The sequence below is a fragment of the Brassica oleracea genome, chromosome C6 (genome assembly GCF_000695525.1).
Source record: "Brassica oleracea var. oleracea cultivar TO1000 chromosome C6, BOL, whole genome shotgun sequence".
Lineage (NCBI taxonomy): Eukaryota > Viridiplantae > Streptophyta > Magnoliopsida > Brassicales > Brassicaceae > Brassica > Brassica oleracea.
This window is the reverse complement of record NC_027753.1, coordinates 27,178,305-27,197,929: the sequence shown is the minus strand read 5'-3', so window position 1 is coordinate 27,197,929 and position 19,625 is coordinate 27,178,305. Positions and strand designations below refer to the sequence as shown.

The following is a 19,625-nucleotide window of genomic DNA, read 5'->3' as shown; positions in this document are numbered from 1 at the left end:
ATCAAATAGTATTAAATGTGTTCCATAGTTAATAGGTTTATAAGAAAAATTGAAATAATGTTAAATGAGTATTGGGCTCTTAATGTTCTCTGACTATTCTTTCGGGCTTTTCCTTCAGAATTATGAACTTCTTGAAGTTGAACTTCGTATCACTTTGAGCTTGAGGCCTTGCCCATTCATTTGAGTGAAATTTGTATTAATTTTCTTGGTCATATATTTGGATATATATATACTATTATTGAAAGAATACATATATATTTTAAAAAGAGTTATAAACATTTCATACGCAAGAGAAATATCCAAATTAACACATACTTTTTATTTTTATTTTTGTTAAAGAACACATACTTTTTATAGACCCATATAGTTAGTTAATAAACAAATCCCAACAAGCCATATACGGCTCCATAATGTGATTGGTAAGTTCCACTAAATCTTTTATATTTTCTAAGCCATTCATACTTTTAAGTCGCACTCATATATGTGTGTGAATTATGCTAATATACTCATAATATTTGTGGTCTTTCTTTTCATAATTTTTCCTATAAAAGGTTTCATGGCCGGGACCACCGATTTTTTCTATTAAATCGATAGTCACGGTCCTGCCAAACAATGTGATGTCTGTTTATCGGTTACCAAACGTTATAGTGAAAAAGCTAACGAGTGCAGTAGTTCAGTTTTGGTGGAGCCCAGAAGGAAGCACAAAAGGTATGCATTGGAAATCATGGGATTATGTGTACATAAGGATAATGGTGGATTGGGCTTTAAGGATCTTACTAATTTTAACATGGTGATGCTTGGAAAGCAATTATGGCGGCTGATCGAGAAGCCAAATACTTTTTTTTCTAGAGTTTTCAAAAGAAGGTACTATAGGAATGCTTCACCTCTGGAACCAATCCGCTCATACTCCCCATCATATGGCTGGAGGAGTATTATATATGCTAGATCTCTTGTTTGTAAAGGACTAATTAAAAGGGTGGGAACATGGTCATCTATTTCGGTATGGAATGACCTTTGGATCTCATCCACTCGCCCGAGACTAGCAAACAAAAACCTTCATAATAGTTACCCGGACCTTACAGTAGATTCTCTCATTAACTCGGAATCCTGAACATGGAATCTGCCGGCAATTAGGACTTTGGTGGATCCCCACGATGTCAAAATTATTGAAAGTATCCCGTTGAATAGAAATCAGATGGAAGATAGGTATGGATGGCATTTCACTAATAATGGGAAATATACGGTACAATCATGGTATCAGGTGGAACAGGTCTATCCTGATAAGGAAAAACCACCAGAATTTTATGGACCCACAGTAGATATACTCAAAGCTTTTGCTGGAAAATGAGGTGTCCTCCAAAGTTAAGGCATTTCTTATGGCAGTTGCTCTCAGGTTGTATAGCGGTAATGAAAAATCTAAAAGCGAGAGGAATACAAGGAGATACATGTTGTGCACGGTGCGGAGATCCGGAGGAATCAATAAACCATGTGTTCTTTGAATATCCTCCAGCACGTCAAGTGTGGGCACTATCTAAGATACCATCGAATCTCAATATTTTTCCTATCAGTTCTTTTTTTGCCAATATGGACCATCTTTTTTTGTAGAGTCAACCCAAAGATGGATGACCTTCAGTTTGCATGGATATTATGGTATATTTGGAAAGGTCGGAATAACAAAGTGTTTAGCAACCTCGATATTAATCCGAGTGAAATGCTCAAACTAGCAGAATTGGAATCAACACTTTGGGCCGAGGCACATGTAATACATAAACAGAGGTTGGTACATGAAGTACAGACCAGACCCATCTTAGCGACTCCAGGAAGATGGTGCTTCACAGTCGGTTCCTGGAAAGACAAGGACCTATTTTCAGGGCAAAGCTTGTTAGCACTTTACCAGGTTTTGATTGTTTATTAGGGGCAAGGAATGTAAGAGCATGTCTATCACCTCTTCATTCGGAGATGGAGGCGTTAATTTGGGCAATGGAATGCATGAATAATTTAAGACAGTTTCAGGTTACATTTGCAACGGATTATTCTCAACTGGTGAAGATGGTTTCGGCACCAGAAGAATGGCCAACATTTGAAAGCTACCTGGAAAATATTAAGCTTTTGAGAAGAAGCTTCCTCAACTCAGAAATCGTTCATGTACCTAGGACGGAGAACCTAAGGACGGATAGCTTAGCACGCAGTGTTCGGAAATAAACGTCATACACATTGATGCAGAGTTACCGATCTGGTTAACAAAATCAACAATGAATCTGTGAATGTTTTTGCTGTCAAAAAAAAATTACATACAAAATTTTACAATTATAATTGCCCTATATGCCCATAAATGTCTCATAATTGCAGCTTTAAATCATAGAACGATAACATCTAATTATACACACCGCTACTAAAATTTCAAAACAAGGGCTATAGATACAATAATTATATCAGAAAATGAAAACATGTGAGAAAAGTCGTTAAAATTTGTTGTATGCATTAGATAGATTTGCCTCCAATGTGTGCACAACTGCTCATGGAATTTTTTTTTTTTTTTTGCTAAAACGTAAATATCATTACGTTGTTAATGAAAAGTCTGATTCAAAGGACTTGCAATCTCTTCTGCTCTAAAACTAATCAGATACAAAGGCCGCAAAAAATATAAAAACCCGAAGTATCAACCTAAGATCAAAGCATTGATCAACAAGAACAACACTTCAATCTACAAAAATTGCCACAAGCGTCAGCAAAACCTCCCTACAAGAACTGCACATGGAGTTATACACAAAAGCTGCGTCTACCCTCCGTCCCTCTCAGTTTCTCCAATTAATGTCCACCTCTTAACCTGCATCATCTATATATCCACCTCTGAGATTCAGACACGTCACTCCTGCTCTACATCAAACGGGTTTCCTTGATGTCCTTGCTAATAGATAAGGCCTAAGGGGAAAGTTGGCATGAAGAGCCAAGCCGATATTTCTCATAGAGATCTCTTGTTGGTTGGTCCCAATCACTAGCAATGTAGATACAATTGCTCCTCCATGTTACCTCCTCTTTCTTTCACCTTTATAGCTTTCCTTTTCTTCAATTTAGCCTGTCACCAAATTTGACTTAGTCTGGACTCTGGAGTAATCTGATATGTCATGGAGAACTTATACAAGGAGGGAAAGGAAGAGGGTTCAGGACCAGGAGGTTGAGATTGATAGTTCAAGCCGTTAAACACGGTTTAGAGATGAGGCGCAGCAACACCAAGTATCATAAACCATGCATGTTCTTCTGCCAAAAGTGTTGTACTAAATGTCTTTGTGTTTATCCAGGCACTTTCGGCAACAAACAAGGTGGATCCATAAACAGAGAAAAACCAATCTATTATTTTAATTAATAACTTGAGCTTGACCCGCGCGGATATTTCTTTTTTATTTTATAATATATATTTGTTTTATATAAATGTAAATATATATTTTTAAATTTTAACTGTATTAAATAAATTTTAGCATTTTTAAACAAAATATTTTTATAATTAATAATTTTATTTTATTTTTTGGTCAGTCATTAGAATATGACCCATGTGTTCGTACTAATGTATTTTTTATGCATCAAAATTTTAATGTAAAAGAAAGTTGTTATCTAATTATATTTGATTTATACGATATAAAATTTATATCATTTACATTTTGTGTTTTATATTATGTATTTTATAATATAAACTTGTCTTTTGACATAGTTAATTATACCAAAATTAAAATTAACCAATCCATAATAACGTACATTTTTTATATTTTTGGCATTGATTAAATATAATTTAATGTTTAGCTAGATTATAAGAAGTATTTCAGAAATAAATGACATTTAATTTATTGTACTTCAATTTAGGAAAATGCATTAATAAAACAAAAAAGACAAATATTAAAATATATAATTTAATAATTAGTTAGTGGCATAAAAATGTAAATAAGTTTGAAAACTAAAGGACGATTTTAAATGATACTTCTCTTTTAATAATATAGATAGATAGTAGACCCTAAACAATAGTATGTTTTCCTTGTGACGCTAATGAGATTATAGTATTATCTGTTTGTATTATCTAATATATTAAAACAGAAATCACAACCTTGATTCATGTGTGATTTTTTAAAAAATGGATCTAATGGACCTATTCCTATAAAGTCATGTTTTAATATCTAATCTTATCATTTAAATTTTGGGTCTACCAGAAAATTTTATTGGGCTATCAATAATTGAATTTAAACAATAGATGATTCATTGGATATATAGATAGTATAAATGAAATAGATATAATATAATGTTATAATATTATACCTCTATATGCTAAATATTTAAATATTTGTCGATGTTAACTTTTAAAATTATAAAGATTTTTTTTAAATAACAAAAACAATATTATCTAACAATGATTAATCTTTATTACCTTAAACCAATGAAAACAAATTTTAAACTATATAGTTTATTTTAAAACTTATTCATCTTATATATTAAAACAGAAGTCACAACCTTGATTAATGTGTGGTTTTTTAAAAAATGGACCTAATAGGCCTATTACTAGAAAGTCATGTTACATTTGATATCTAACCTTATCATTTAAATTTTGGGCATACCAGAAATTTTTATTGGGCAATCAATAATTGGATTTAAACAATAGATGATCCATTGTATTTATAGATATTATAAATAAAATAGATAAAATTTAATATTGTAATACTATACCTCTATATGCTAAATAATTTAATATTTGTCGATGTTAACTTTTAAAATTATAAAAAAAAAAATTTAAACAACAAAAATCATATTATCTAACAATGATAAATCTTTACTACCATAAACTAATGAAACTTTTTAAACTATATATTTTATTTTAAAAATTAAACAAAAATTAAATATTTAATTATTTACTCGATAATATAAATCTATGAAGTGAAAAGTTTAATTTTTTAAAAACTTTCTAAATTTGTTAAATATTACAATATCTTTGAATATGACAATAAAAAAATATTTTACTAATCTTTATATATATATAGTTACAATTTTAATAATGAAACTAGATCTTGACCCACACAACCGTGCGGGTTTTTTTAATACTAAAATAATTTAGATTATGCAATAAAATATATCAATAAATTAATATAATTTGGCGTTATATATTATCTAATTTTATAATAATATTTGTGTGACGTATTATATTACTATTATAAAATTTATAAATTTTGTATTTTGTAGCAAAATTTATTTTGAAAACATTATTATGTACAAATACTGAGTTGCATAATTTTTGTTTTATTTCTAAATTTGAAACATATGTGGAAATTAAATTAAGTTGAACCTACATAATTGAGAATTTGGTATATAGTTATTAATTAAAACAATTTAGTATAGTTGTTTAAATAATAAACCCAATTGTTTTTTAAATCATGGGAGTATACAGACGTTAATAACAGTAGAGTAAAGTCTTACATATACGATATAAATAAAGTTCAAATGTTTCATCTATGAAAAAAGTGTAAATTAGTTAGTTAAATATGGTAAAATCATTTAAAGGTGTGACTTTTAAGTGGTCTAAATTTAAAAAATCACATATGAAATAAGTCATAATTTCTGTGGTAAATATATAAGAATTTTTATTTTTAAATTAGAAATAGAAATGAATATTTCTTTTTAAAAACATCTTTTAAAATACTTCTTAATTTAATGTTGAAAATTAAATAAATTTAAAATTGTTATTGTCATTAAAATATATTAAAAGTATTTTATATAATTAATAAAAAAATTACAATGAAAACTAAACTAAAATTTAGTTTTTAATTATACTTTGAGTTAACTAAAATTTTAATTAACTAATTTCGAAAATATATTTTAAAAAGATTCTAAAAGGTATTTGATAGATTTTCTTGGACATTTCCGTAAGATATTTATTTGTATTTCAAATAAAAAAAGATATTATAATTAAGTTATGTAAAATTTAATAAATTTTTAAGGATGGTCCAAATAAAAAAATCACACATGAAAAAAGTCATGACTTCTATTTTAATAGTATAGATAATAATCCGAAAATATATATATAGAAGAAGATACAAATACATGTGAAAGTTTGAAACAATCTATTCAATGAACAAAATATACAGTAAACTTATTATGTTTTAAAAATTGATAGACACATATATATTATAATATATACCAATTTAGAATTGAAAACAAAATATTTATATAAAAATGAATGAAAAAAAAAATCCACGCGGTTTCGCGGGTCGAGATCTAGTCTTATATACTAAAACAGAAGTCACAACTTTGATTAATGTTTGATTTGTTAAAAAAATAAAATTAATGAACTTATTACTAGAAAGTCATGTTACATTTAATCTCTAATCTTGTCATTATTATAGGTCTAACTAACTCACTTTCTAGATTATATGAACTAAATAAGATGTCTATAACAAAATTTTGCTACATTATAGGAACTAAATAACTATCAATCCTTTCCAAGCAAAAAAGTGATCTGGAAACTATGTTATCAATTTTTACTTCTATATTCTGTACTATCGTGTTTAAAATAAACTCCAAGGAGTAGAAATATTTCTCGAGACTTCTACACCTAATAAGGTACAGTTTTAAAATAAACCGATTTCACATTGATTTGTGTTTTGTATATAATTCATTTACAAAATATAATTATACACGAAGTTTTAAATTTAGATTTTGTTAATTTTCTTATTTTGTGAAATGTTTGATTATCTTTGGAGATGATAATATTTTAATATTTTTCAAATTCTATTTCTATTTATTTATTCAATAATGAAATACTAATCCAAATAACAAAAAAAAATAAGAAGAAACAAACATATGTGAAAGTTTGAAACAATTTATTTGATGGAGAAATGTATACTCTAATATTATTATGTTTGAACAACCTTAATATACTCGATAATATAAATCTACGAAGCTAAAAATTTAATTTTTTAATAACTTGTGAAAGTTTGAAATAACCAATTCAATAAAAAATATATGGTAAAATTATTATGCTTTAAAAAGTGATAAACACACCTTATATATATTATAATATATACCAATTAAGAATGGAAAACATAATGTTTATATAAAAATAAATGAAAACAAACAACCGCATAATTGCGCGGATCGAGATCTAGTCTATCATTAATTTCTTAGTTCTCATATAATTGTACGTATGTTTCTTTCCTATTTGTATTTTGCAAATTTGTTGCGTCACCAGACGAAAAAATCTATCAGACCAAGTTAAAAAAAAAAAAGAGTTTGAAAAAATATATATATAAAAAACAAAATTCCTTTATGGGACCTTCAAATTAAAAATATATGAAATTTTTATTTATCATATCTTTTTACTTTTTGAATAATAATTATTACAATGATTTTATATATAATCGTTTGAACACATGTTGAAAGAGATTCAAAATACATATCGTTTGATTAATCGTTTCTAAATATACAATCAAACCAAGAGAAACCCTAGTTTTCTATAATAAAATTAGCGATAATTATATTGGCTCCATGTAAAGAAATATATTTAAAACTAGGGTTTGGCCCGCCCTACGGGCGGGTGGTACTAAAAATTTTACATAATATATTATCAATTTTATTGAGTATTTCAAAATGATTAGTTTACTTTGGTTGGAAAGTAATTTCTATTTTCAATAGGAAGGATTTGTTTTTAGAAGTAAGGCTTACAATTATAATACAAAAAAAATACAATTATATATGCATTTCTAATTCTTAAAATTACAACTATACATTATGTTCCTGGATTCAAATCATCGACCAGATCCATTAGCGGCCCACCGCGTCTATTTTTATTAGTGGACCAGGCCACTCCTACATCTGCATGAACAAAGGAAGGACTGGTAACACCATGCCACACTTCCGTCAACACCTACAGCTGGAGAACACGTCTAAGACATGAGTCGTGCTGGGTGGCTTACTTCTCTTGGGAGCTTTTTCTTCAGCTGCAAGATTCAAGTGCCCTCCTATGATTCTCAGACGATCTTCTAAAGCAACCAAGACAGTAGAAACATATCACAGCCCGAGCACAAAACATTGACGTTCTTCCATGAAATTGTCTCCTCTTCCTGCAAACACACACATTTAGATATCACTGCAAAAAAAACAATTTTTACCTCCATATGACGCAGTTGGTTTGAGACTTGAGAGATAGATACAGCTTTAAGATCATAGGTGAGAAAGAACACTCCATAACACTCTTTCTTTCTTGAATAGCAACATACGCTTGACAACAATAAAGAAAAACAATAACAAATCTGGGAAATTGTAAACGTTGTGGGCAAAACTTAACTTGAAAAAATCTTGATACCTCAACAATGCACTAATTTAATCCAAAAGTTTCATCGGCTTGCCAACACCGCTCTTTTTGCAAGTACCTTATGTCAATAATTATATATGAATATCAGTCTATCGGAAGCTGCTATCAACAACCTCCTTGGATTTGCCATCAGAAACTTAAGGAAACCAAATCATATTTGACCTTACCAATCCATAAAACAATTAACATGTGAAAGAACATGTCCTACAACAATTAAACCCAGTTAAAACCCAGTTAATAAGTAATCGATCACCTATAAAAATTTGATTGTAATGTGTCTAATTTTCTCTCTATTTGATGCTTACTTTTCCTGTGATTGTGTTGTTGTGGATAATTAAGTTGGGAAGAAGGTAGTTTAGAGGCCAAAGTGGTTTGTTCTGCCTTGGAATGTTTGAACTTGTTCAACATTCTAAGTCAAATTCTTTCTAAGACTTGCCATTAATTTCCCATCTACCCTAAAAGCATTATAAGTTATAACATCAGATTTTCATAAAATTGTCGGAGAAGAAGGTTAAGAACAAAACCTCAAAAAGCGAATCGCTTGAAGTATTGAAGTTTGTTTCTTTTTGAAGAGCCTGCATCAGATTTCATAAAATAATCAGAGTATGATGAAAGCAAAACCTAAAAATCAATCTTCGATCTAGCCAGACCTTAAATACTGCCTCTTCCAATCAAACGATTCTTAAGCGGTATAGGAGTTGATATTGGGGCCGACAGCCTTTTCAGATCTGAAGCAAATCAAATGCTCACTGTATATAAATTTTTTTTGCAGATGATAAATGAGGAGAAAAGAGTTTATGAGACCTGATTTAAAGCTTGAGTTGATGGCTTATCGTGAATGCATGGAAGCTCGGTCGTCTACGGTTTCAGAGAAAGAAAAGAGATCGTTATGGTCGAAAGAAGTGAATAGAAAAGAGTTTTAGATGGTTACAGAGAGGACACGTGCCATTTTTTCCTTCTCCCTTCCTGACCTTCGGACACAGGAATTAGGGTTCAATTTCTTTCTCTCAACAAAACCGAAGCCCAATACCAATAAGGAAACTCAAGCCCAACACGAAGTATTAAAACTTAAGTGATACGGCGCGTTTGGAAGAAGTCGGACACGTGTCAGCCCCTCAGAGTTTGAGTTTCCAGCTGGATAACCTAGGAGTGAGGCAAACAATTTTATATATATATATATAGATTTTCAAATAAATTTACACTAAAACTCCTCTATTAAAGAATAGAAAATAAATAGCCTTTACCAAATTATCCGCCGGAAAAAAAAAGTCTTTTACCAAATTGTCCAGAACAGAGGAAAGGAGTCATTAGAAGATCTGTAGATCAAAAGACCCTGGAACTCCAAAGTCAACTGATTCCTGGATTGAAGCTGTCTGAATAGCATCAGATTATCCATGCATCAAAGTCTCTGTTCTCCTCCAATGGCGTAAAACCTCAGATGCCCTAGTTCATCCAGGTACTAATTCTTGTCTCTTGGTTGAAAGCTGAAACCTTTGTCTCCAAATCGATTAACCCCCAAGAACAACTTTGGTTCTGTCTGAATGATTTGAGGTTCGAAAGATGTCGGAAAAGAGCATGCTTTCCTCAAAACTCCTCTTTTACACGATAACAGTATCGACGCTGCTATTCATCGTCTCTTCTCTCTTCTTCCTCCAACGCAGCGACTCTTCTTTCACTTCAAGCTTAGTCCGCAAGCTGATTCTCCCAAGAACAGACATCAAGAACGAGAAAACCGATGCTAAACCGGTCTCGTGTGGTGTGTTAAAGGTGTTTATGTACGATCTCCCCTCTGAGTTTCACTTTGGGCTATTGAACTGGCACAAGAAAGGATCTGAGACTTGGCCTAGCGTCAAGAACGTTAGCACAGTCCCGTCTTATCCTGGCGGGTTGAATCGTCAGCACAGTGTGGAGTATTGGCTTACGCTTGACTTGTTAGCTTCAGAGACACCTGAGGTTAAGAGACCATGTAGTGCAATGAGAGTGAAGAGTTCGAAAGAAGCTGACATTGTCTTCGTTCCCTTCTTCTCCTCGTTGAGTTACAATAGGAAGTCTAAGCTCAGTGGAAACGAGACCACTAGTGTTGATAGATTGCTGCAGGAGAGATTAGTTGAGTTCTTGAAAAGTCGTGACGAGTGGAAAAGATTTGGTGGGAAAGATCATTTGATAGTAGCTCACCATCCTAATAGTTTGCTCTATGCAAGAAACTCGCTTGGCTCTGCAATGTTTGTTCTCTCGGACTTTGGAAGGTATCCATCCTCCATTGCTAATCTTGAGAAAGATGTCATTGCGCCTTACGTGCACGTTGTTAAGACTGTCTCTAACAATGAGTCAGCTCCGTTTGAGAAGCGTCCTGTGTTGGCTCACTTCCAAGGAGCAATCTACAGAAAAGATGTAAGTGATTTATTGTCCTAAAGTATTGTTGTATCCTTAGAACTAGGCCTGCTGGATCGGTTAGTTCGGTTTTTCCGGGTCGGGTCGGTAGTTCGAATTTGGTTAGTTCGATTCGGTCGAATTTCCGCCGAAATGAACCGTAAATGTTTGGTTCGGTTTTTGGTTTCAAAAATTTCTACCGAACTTAACTAAAGTTTTTTGAGTTCGGTTAAATTTTAGTTTAAATTGGTTAAAAATTTGGAAATTTTTTGTTAGGTTCAGTTACTTTAGTTCGGATTTTTGTTAGTTCGGTTAATTCAGATAGGAAATTTGGTTAAAATTGGTATAGTTTGGTTAATTGTTTTTTTTTTTTAAAACAGAAATAACCAATCACTGACCAAAAACCAAAATTTTCTTTTTAAGTTGCCGAATCGAACCGAACCGAACCTCCTAACTAAACTGATCCAAAAACCAAACTTTTCAGTTCGGTTCGGTTAATAATGGCTGAACACATCTCAATCATGTCAAATGATTTGTTGCAGGGTGGAACTATTCGCCAAGAACTGTATAACCTTCTTAAAGACGAGAAAGACATTCACTTTGCATTTGGAACCGTAAGAGGGAACGGGACTAAACAAACCGGTAAAGGCATGGCTTCCTCAAAGTTCTGTCTCAATATTGCAGGTGACACGCCTTCCTCTAACCGTCTTTTCGACTCTATCGTTAGCCATTGTGTTCCGGTTATCATCAGTGATCAGATTGAGCTTCCATTTGAAGACACTCTAGACTATTCTGGTTTCTCTGTGTTTGTGCACTCTTCTGAAGCTGTGAAGAAAGGGTTTTTGGTGAGTCTCCTCAGAGGGGTAACTGAGGATCAGTGGAAGAAGAAGTGGGAGAGACTCAAAGAGGTTGTTAGGTACTTCGAGTATCGGTTTCCTTCTCAGTCTGGAGACTCAGTGGATATGATTTGGTCTGCGGTTTCGCATAAGCTTGCTTCACTTCAGTTTCATGTCCATAGAAAGAATAGGTACCGTAGATCTGAAGTTTTTGATAGAAGTTTATCAACGTAAGATCATATATGTGAATGATGCTGTTTGAAGAAGACCCATTCTCTGTTCTTGCCTCATTTCTGTTTTGTTTTCTTGAAGTTGAAGATCAATGAATATAACTCAGCATAACAAGCAAATCTGTAAAGACAGTAGTCTTGAGAACTAAGTTAGTTCGACCAAACGTGATTCAGTCTTAAGTTGCACCCTGCAGTTTTGTCTATGGCAATCTTCGAACTATGCTTTATAAGATTTAAGAAGAAACGAGCACAGATGTAAATGATGAAGAAGAGACTATTCTAAAATAATCACAGATTCATATAAACATCAAAATTAATCTTAAGAAAGTGATCAAAGTAATGTAACCATGAAACCAGAAGAACAAGTTAGAACAAGTTCCAACAGCTTGTGTTTGAACCATTTTCGGCTTAGGACACACTCACAATTGCATAAACTCAGCGGCCAACGGTAACACTTGGCCAACATAAGCACACACAATCACAGACTCAAAATCTATCTTTTAAAATATATACATGGTGTCATTCCTCATTTTGGCATTGTTGCTACTATAAGCTACGTTCGACCTTTTCAAGTTCAGTCTGAGGATTTTTGACAGCAGGTGGTTCGTATAGACTGGCTTGAAGCTTTCCTGAAGCTGCGTTTTTGTTTCTCCAACTCAATAGGTGTCTGTACTTAGGAGCTTTGCAGCAGAAACTTTCACTGACACTCTTCTTGGTCTTCTTTGGTTGAGGAACTGGTTTCCAAAAGCAGGAGGCTGACCAGTTGTCTAACCAGACTGAGTTTTGAATTTGGATGGAATCTTTCATATGGGGGCATGTACAAGTAGCAAGCAATATCATCACTCTTGGCGATGAAAAGAGAAGCTGAAACAAAAGTTTAGAGACTCCATGAAAGAAAATAACAAAACTTAAAATATGTCTCCTAATCATCTAATTCCTATGTACTACTCATTTCAAAGTTTACAAGCATACCTTCTGAGCGAGCAAAAGCGTTGGCTGTTAATTACTTGGATTCCCAGGTAAGCATCTGTGCAAAGCTTGTTCTAGTTTGACAAGAAAAATAATGAGTTATATTCTCTCCAGAGCACCAACAAAAATATCTTTTTGGACTAAGGTTCATTATGTAAAAACCTACAGAGAAGCAAAAATATCAGTACCTGAAGCAGCTGCAATCTGAAAATCTTTTGAACGTGAACTCCAACGTCAGAATTGCAATAGCTTGTCTCCTAACTAGGTGACCACGAGAGTAAGTGCTTGTAGCCTTGTTATGCCTGTGAGTGCCCCAAAATGCATGGTGAGCCTTCCCATAATGTGTTCAGATCAGGAAATGCAAATAATATTTCTAAAAGAGAAAGAGTTCTCAGAGCCTTAAAGCTCTCCTGAGAAGGGGGACACAGGGAGAGAGAGGAGAAAAAAAAATGAAATCATTTTGCTAACGAACATCTTAGCACCAACATGGGTTTATCATTTACCATATGCTCTGTTATTATTTTTGGTATCACATTCTCAAACTGTAACTGAATGCTTCATGCTGGGTGGATTACCAATTTATGTCACGACTTGTTCTTTATACAAAATGAATTGACATTGGTGGATTACCAATGTATGTCACGACTATATCTTTTAATACAATATATACAAAAAAAAATGAATTAACACTTGTATGGGATATTTGCTGGGCTATGTACGTAGTTTCTTTAACTTAATTGGCCTCTCTGGTAACAAATATTGGAACCTGAAGGCTTCAGGTTTTGAGGTTGTCTCTGACTTGCTTGTCAAAGTTTTCTTATGGCCGTCTACCACACAATGAGTATTTCTGCATAATGGTTTGTCCAAAAAAAAAAAAGCTTGTCTGATTTAGAAGGATAATGGATGGCAAGATAACAAACAGCATAACAACTCCTGAAGTTGCTTTTACTGGAGATACAACCATTGATTTTGTAGTTGATGAAAACGGTGCGTGATTCTTTACGATATCTTTTTGCCTGCTCCAAGTCTCATGGCTTTGTAATTTAAGATAAACTTTGTTCTCTCTCTCTTTCCTCTTGTGCAGAACACATTTCTTGATGATTCGGTGAGGTGAAGACATTTATCTGAGGTGAGGCTACTTGTGTCTTTGAAGTTGAGTAATTGTATACAAGATAAAACAATATAGTAAATATATATGTTATAATATATAAAATGTTGTTATCTAATCTATTAAAATAGGAGTACAGATAAAAATTGATCCTGAGTTTTCCTCAATAATTACAATCTAACTAGGTAGAGACCCGCGCTTTTTGCGCGGAGTGAAATTACTAAAAAAACTTATAATTTATTATGTTTTATGTTCATAATTTTCATTGAAATATTATAAAGAAAACTTACAATATGTTATGTTTACTTAAGCATATAATAGAATTTATAATTTTTGCATAGAATAATATTTTAGTATCAAAATGGTGGATCAAAAAAGAAGATGGACCGGAACTTGGTAGCAGAAATAACTATAAACCTCGAAAATTTAAGAGGAAATAGAATCAGTATGTGAATAAGATTAGGTTTAGCTTTACCAATTTAACAATGCTTCAGTACCGGCATAACCATAGTTGTATTCATAATCTTAGCAATAGCTATTGCATTACAAATCTGGGAGGAAAATGTCATAACTCAAATCATCCAAAATGAAAACAACTATTTGCATGCATATTGTCATGATAAAACCACGGAAAGAGGAAATGAGATAAAAACATGAAAAATACATACATCAATTCACTGCTGATTCAAACCACCCTCATCATGAACGAAAACATGTCTTTTTTTTTTAAAACGTATCCTTTTGTTTCATGCTCAGGAAAAAAATTGAAAACAAAGTTAAATAAGATTTGCTCTAAACTTACGTCAAACAAAATGTTCTCAAAATATAGATCAACATAGTTACAAAAAAAATTATAGATCAGTAGTAAGTAACAATGCCAATAGCAACCCGCCTAGCTCTTCATACCTGAACCAACCAATGCATTGCTTAGAGCAAGAATTTCAAGAAATAGTTACGGACAAAAGATTCTTTCGGGGAGAAGGTCATCTTTTTATCTACTAACACAAACAAATATACAATTTGATCTAATGGATTTGTACCTTGCGGCTCAGACCACACTGCAACGGTTAGCTCAAAATTGCACAGGGAACTCAGCGGTTAAGCCTCACGGCTCAGACCAAATCCCTATCAGTAACTTACTAAAAGATGTTTTAAATGTAGAACGTTGTTGCAGATGTTTCTAGTTTCTTTCTTATATAAAAAACAAAATCATTTTTACTTATATTCTTTATGATTAAATAGCTCAGAGTTGTTGTAGAAAACTATTTATGGTTTTTAGTTTACTGAAAGCAAAATATTGATTTGATTGTGTAGATTCTCTGAAAATCAAAAATGCTTTGTATTTGGATAATTATCTCAACTAATTGTGTTATGATGTTTTACTTTTGAATAAGATTTCTCTATGTGATATTTCATGATTTTATTGGTTTTAACATTTCATTTTAATTCATTTAGGTCATTATAGATTGTAAGTATATATATATTAAATTTATATTTATATCTTCATTGGCATATAACAGAGGGTAGAGTGCACAATTTCAAATTTTAGGCTGAATTTTAGGAGAAATTTGAAAATTATTAAGTTTGTGGTCAAAACCGAAAATCTATAAATGATAGAGGACCAGATGTGCAAATAATCTGAATTTGACCATTATTATTATGAGTTATTCTTGGGTTCACCCCCTAGGGTGAACCTTTAGGTTCACCAACCAATAGAAAATTGTCATTTTAAATCTAGTATCTTTTAATTAAGGAAACCAAATAACTTGCAAATTATATTATTTTTTCAAAATAAAATTTAAAAATAAATAAAAATAATAAGTGACATGGCAGGAATAAGGTCGTGACCGGATTGGAAACTTACGATGGCTGGATTCCAGGAGGAGGAGCTCACCCTAAGAGCTGGACACGACAGAGGTTACTTGTACAGAAGAAGCTTCATGCCCGGCCGAAGACAATAGCGGCGGAGAAGGAGTCGATCCGGTGGTGATGATCGGAGCGCGAGCTCAGACTTGATATGGAGATGAAACGAAGAAGATGAGATGGTCGTCACTCGGATTTATAGGACTTCGACTATAAATCTTCTAAAGATCGACGTTTGTCTTAAACTTCGATTAAAGTACGTATTATACATTTCTTCATATGGTTTTGTTTTTCGAATATAGTATAGTTTATATTATATTTCCCTAGCGAATATACACAATCGATTTTTGGACCTACTTTTTTTCAATTGAATCTAAAGCTGCCACGTGAGATAATTAGACATCTTAATTGATTGACAACTCAGCAAAACTATTTTTAATTATTACAAACTTGAGGTTATATTTTTTCAATTGTTTCTCAATTAATATATAGAGGATGTCACTGATCTAAACACAATAATTTTATACTTTTGCTAACCCATAAATTTCGTACTACGTTATGCAAAGAAATATTCCCATTATGCCAGTAATTTCTATATTAATGCAGTTATGATAACTGCAATAAAGTAAAGTAATAAACGTAGTTAATACATCAAGCCAAGAAATATTCCCACTTAACTAATATGAAATATTGCGTTAGACCAAAAGCAGTTAACAATTATTTATTCAATGTGTATACCTTAGTGAATTTTATTTTGGTAATTGTTTAGATTTAGAAAAAAGGAATTTGGATAATATGTATCCGTAAATAACTGATTATGATTCTAAATTTAAAAATTTGCCGAAAATCAGTTGGCATTGTCAACTAAAAATCTGAAAATATATTGTTTATATATTTAAGTTCTTTAAAATATTTTATCCATAAATGACTATTCAATTATAGATTATATTTACACAATTACACAAAATGCTTTAAGAAATATGCATCCCCGGTTGAAGGCTCTTGGTACATACCTTGGCTGGTCTCTGAAAAATCAAAACTAAGAATGTAGCTTAGAAGAACCTAATCCTAAAAACTCAAGCAAACCTCAATCAAGAAACTCGAACCTTTATGCCAAAAGATGAAAGTTATCAATAGATCTATCTTCTGGTCACCTTAGAGTTGAAGACATTAACTTATTTTGATCGATCTTTTAGAAAGCATGCGTCAGACTTTTGTCGGTTGCGGAAAAAAAGATAAGAACAGAGAACTTTCGATGGAATGAGAAAAGTCGGTAGATGGGAAAGGTGTTTCTATTTTTTTCTGGAAAAAATAACATATGGGCTTGGATCATTGGAAAATATCTTTATTGATAATTATGGGTTATATTCACTACGTGATTGTAAATTATGATGTATCAGCTTTAAAGTCATAAAAAATGGCCCAATTTAATAACATAAATTAGGTTTGCAAAATAAAAATTTTAAAATCTGTTCTTATTTTTTATTTTTGACATTAAATATCTTCTTATTTTTGGATGTTTTTTTGTAACTTGGTTTCATTATTTTTTTTGTCTAAATAATGTATTTGTTTAAAAAAAATCAATAAAATATTTGAACATTATATTCAAAAATTTTTAAAAATATTTATAATATAATTTAATAAAACCCACAAGTATACTTAAACCTTTAATACTTTACTGTTTATTTTACCAAATAAACTAAATAAAAGCACAAGAAAAGAAAAACACTATCTCATTTATAAATGAAGGTTAATCACATTAAACAAGACAAACCAATGTCTACCTGAATAACATCGAATCTATAATATAATAAGTATAAACAATTTAACTTATGTCATTTCCAGAAGTTAAAATATATAATTATGAAGAACGAAAACCCGCGCGGGCATGCGGATTAAAAGCTAGTTGTAAATTTAAAAATATATATTAATTTATTATTTCATACTTTATAATATTATATATGAATTACTGTTATTTACAAATAAAATTTTTACATTATTTTATTATTTAAACGGTTTAATCTGATATTCTTTCGGGAACTCATTGTTATATTCATCACTAAATGCAATAATAGAGTAAAAGGTATTCCAACACATATTTTTTCTCATCTAAAATAGAGATTGCTATTTTTTATATTCATAGAGGAAAAAATCAGATAAAGTCATACTTTTTTATTTTCAAAACAGTCATTTAACTTTCAAATTTTTATAATTATAACTAAAACAATTATTTTTACAGGGAAATGCAGTTTTTTATAAATAAAAAATAGAATCACTTTTTATTTACCTAATAATATTTTAAGAAAACTAAACTAAGTCATATTTTTGAAAATCTTGTAAAAACTAAAATTAAATAGGGTTAATTTTCAACTTTTATAAATAAAATGTAATTATTTTAAAATTGGAATAGAATCTTTTTTAAAATATTCTTCTAAAAATAAAAAATAGAGAATACTTTGGAGAAAAAACATCTCTATTGTAGAATATCTATTTTAGAGATAGAAATAAGTGAATATATTGGAGACGGTTTTACAAGGTTTCATGTCTATACACCGCTTAAACAACCATTTAAAATGCTTTTTAAATCTATATAGTCGTAATGAATGCCCATATGAGTTATGAATATGATCGGTCTTCAGTTTTGCATTGTCTTTAGTTTTTTTTTTTTTTGTGTGTGATTTGCTTCATCACTCGATCAGCAGTAAGTTTGGTTTATGCCGCGTAAAGTGATAACAAATGAGCTAACTCTTTTTTTGGTCAAACAAACGAGCTTAACTAATTCCATGCCAACCTCTTGTTTTTTTCGAACTATCCATAAATAAATTAGCATGTGGACAATTATATATTTGTTATCAATAATGAATAATGGCTCGTTAATGTAACAACAATTAATAATTAAGTTTATTATGTTTACCAAAAAAATGTTTAAAATGGGAGTGTGAACATTTGAACTTTAGGTTTTAGTCTTACAGTAATGTTTATAGCCTTTGTTCTTGTGTTTGCTCCAAAAAAAGGCTTTGTTCTTGTGCTTTTTGTTCTTCTGCTATCTCTTATTAATGTGTACATAATAAATAATTTTGACGTTTCCAAAAAAGGTTTGCATCAAGTAAACGAGATATTGAACACATGCTTTAGACATTTTTATCAATGTGATTTGAACATTGTCAGACGCGTGATTTCGTGAGCTTGTCTAGCTTCTCAAACTTCGTTTAAAATTTCCAACTATAGCATGCGACGTTGAAATGCAACAACCATTCCAAGTCATAAATGATAGAAACAAAATGTGATCACCAGTGACCGCGTCAACATTTCATGATCTATAAAGTCACACTATAATACAATATCGTAGGACTAGACCGTGTGTAGTTGCAGTTTGTTTAGATTAACATCCGCCAATGGTAGTTGAGTTATGGTTTGGTTTCATTATATTCTTATCTGAATGACTTGCTAATTTTTAATAGGTCGTCATGATAAATAACAATTTGACTTTTAAAGTCAAGTCACTTATAATCTAATAAATATATTTGTTTTGACCACGATGATTCAATTTGACAGAAAAAATATAATAGGTCTATCAAATAGCTGGTGAGCCATCGTAATCATCCTATGGACTTTGGACTAAAATGTGTGTCTTAGTTATTTCAGGGAAATTTTGGGGAAATTGCTACAAACTCTCTATACTATTCAGTCTCCTCTCACTCTTGACGACATTATGATTTATTCAGAAATGAAAATGAATCTTTGTATTTTCAGTGTGTTTTCGTTTTACATTAAAAATGTTTGAATAATTTATAACCGGGACGTGAATTGATGATTTTTCAAAGAGCCACTTTCCTCGCAAAGAAGATGGTTAGACTGAATTGACTCCTTAAATAATATATGGGATTATACAGATAACAATAGAT

At 31.3% G+C, this 19,625-nt stretch overlaps 1 protein-coding gene and 1 long non-coding RNA gene across 2 annotated transcripts; one reads left to right on the top strand and one right to left on the bottom strand.

Moving 5' to 3' along the window:
- The first annotated feature begins 9,593 nt into the window (after positions 1 to 9,593).
- On the top strand, positions 9,594 to 11,838 carry LOC106296327 (probable arabinosyltransferase ARAD1). Its single transcript, XM_013732431.1, has 3 exons — positions 9,594 to 9,800; positions 9,896 to 10,735; positions 11,257 to 11,838. The coding sequence occupies exons 2-3, from the start codon at positions 9,905 to 9,907 to the stop codon at positions 11,782 to 11,784; spliced, it is 1,359 nt and encodes a 452-aa protein (XP_013587885.1). The 5' UTR covers positions 9,594 to 9,800; positions 9,896 to 9,904; the 3' UTR covers positions 11,785 to 11,838.
- Positions 11,839 to 16,591: 4,753 nt separating this feature from the next.
- Positions 16,592 to 16,993, bottom strand: LOC106299391. Its single transcript, XR_001261770.1, has 2 exons — positions 16,827 to 16,993; positions 16,592 to 16,745 (listed from the first exon to the last, which is right to left on the bottom strand). It is a non-coding gene; the product is annotated as an uncharacterized LOC106299391 (long non-coding RNA).
- Between the last annotated feature and the right edge of the window lie 2,632 nt (positions 16,994 to 19,625).

Bases quoted from the DNA above. Each gene is read 5' to 3' on its own strand.
- LOC106296327 (XM_013732431.1), top strand. From the start codon at position 9,905: ATGTCGGAAAAGAGCATGCTTTCCTCAAAACTCCTCTTTTACACGATA. The intron at 10,736-11,256 runs GTAAGTGATTTA...GATTTGTTGCAG, and splicing joins GAGCAATCTACAGAAAAGAT to GGTGGAACTATTCGCCAAGA.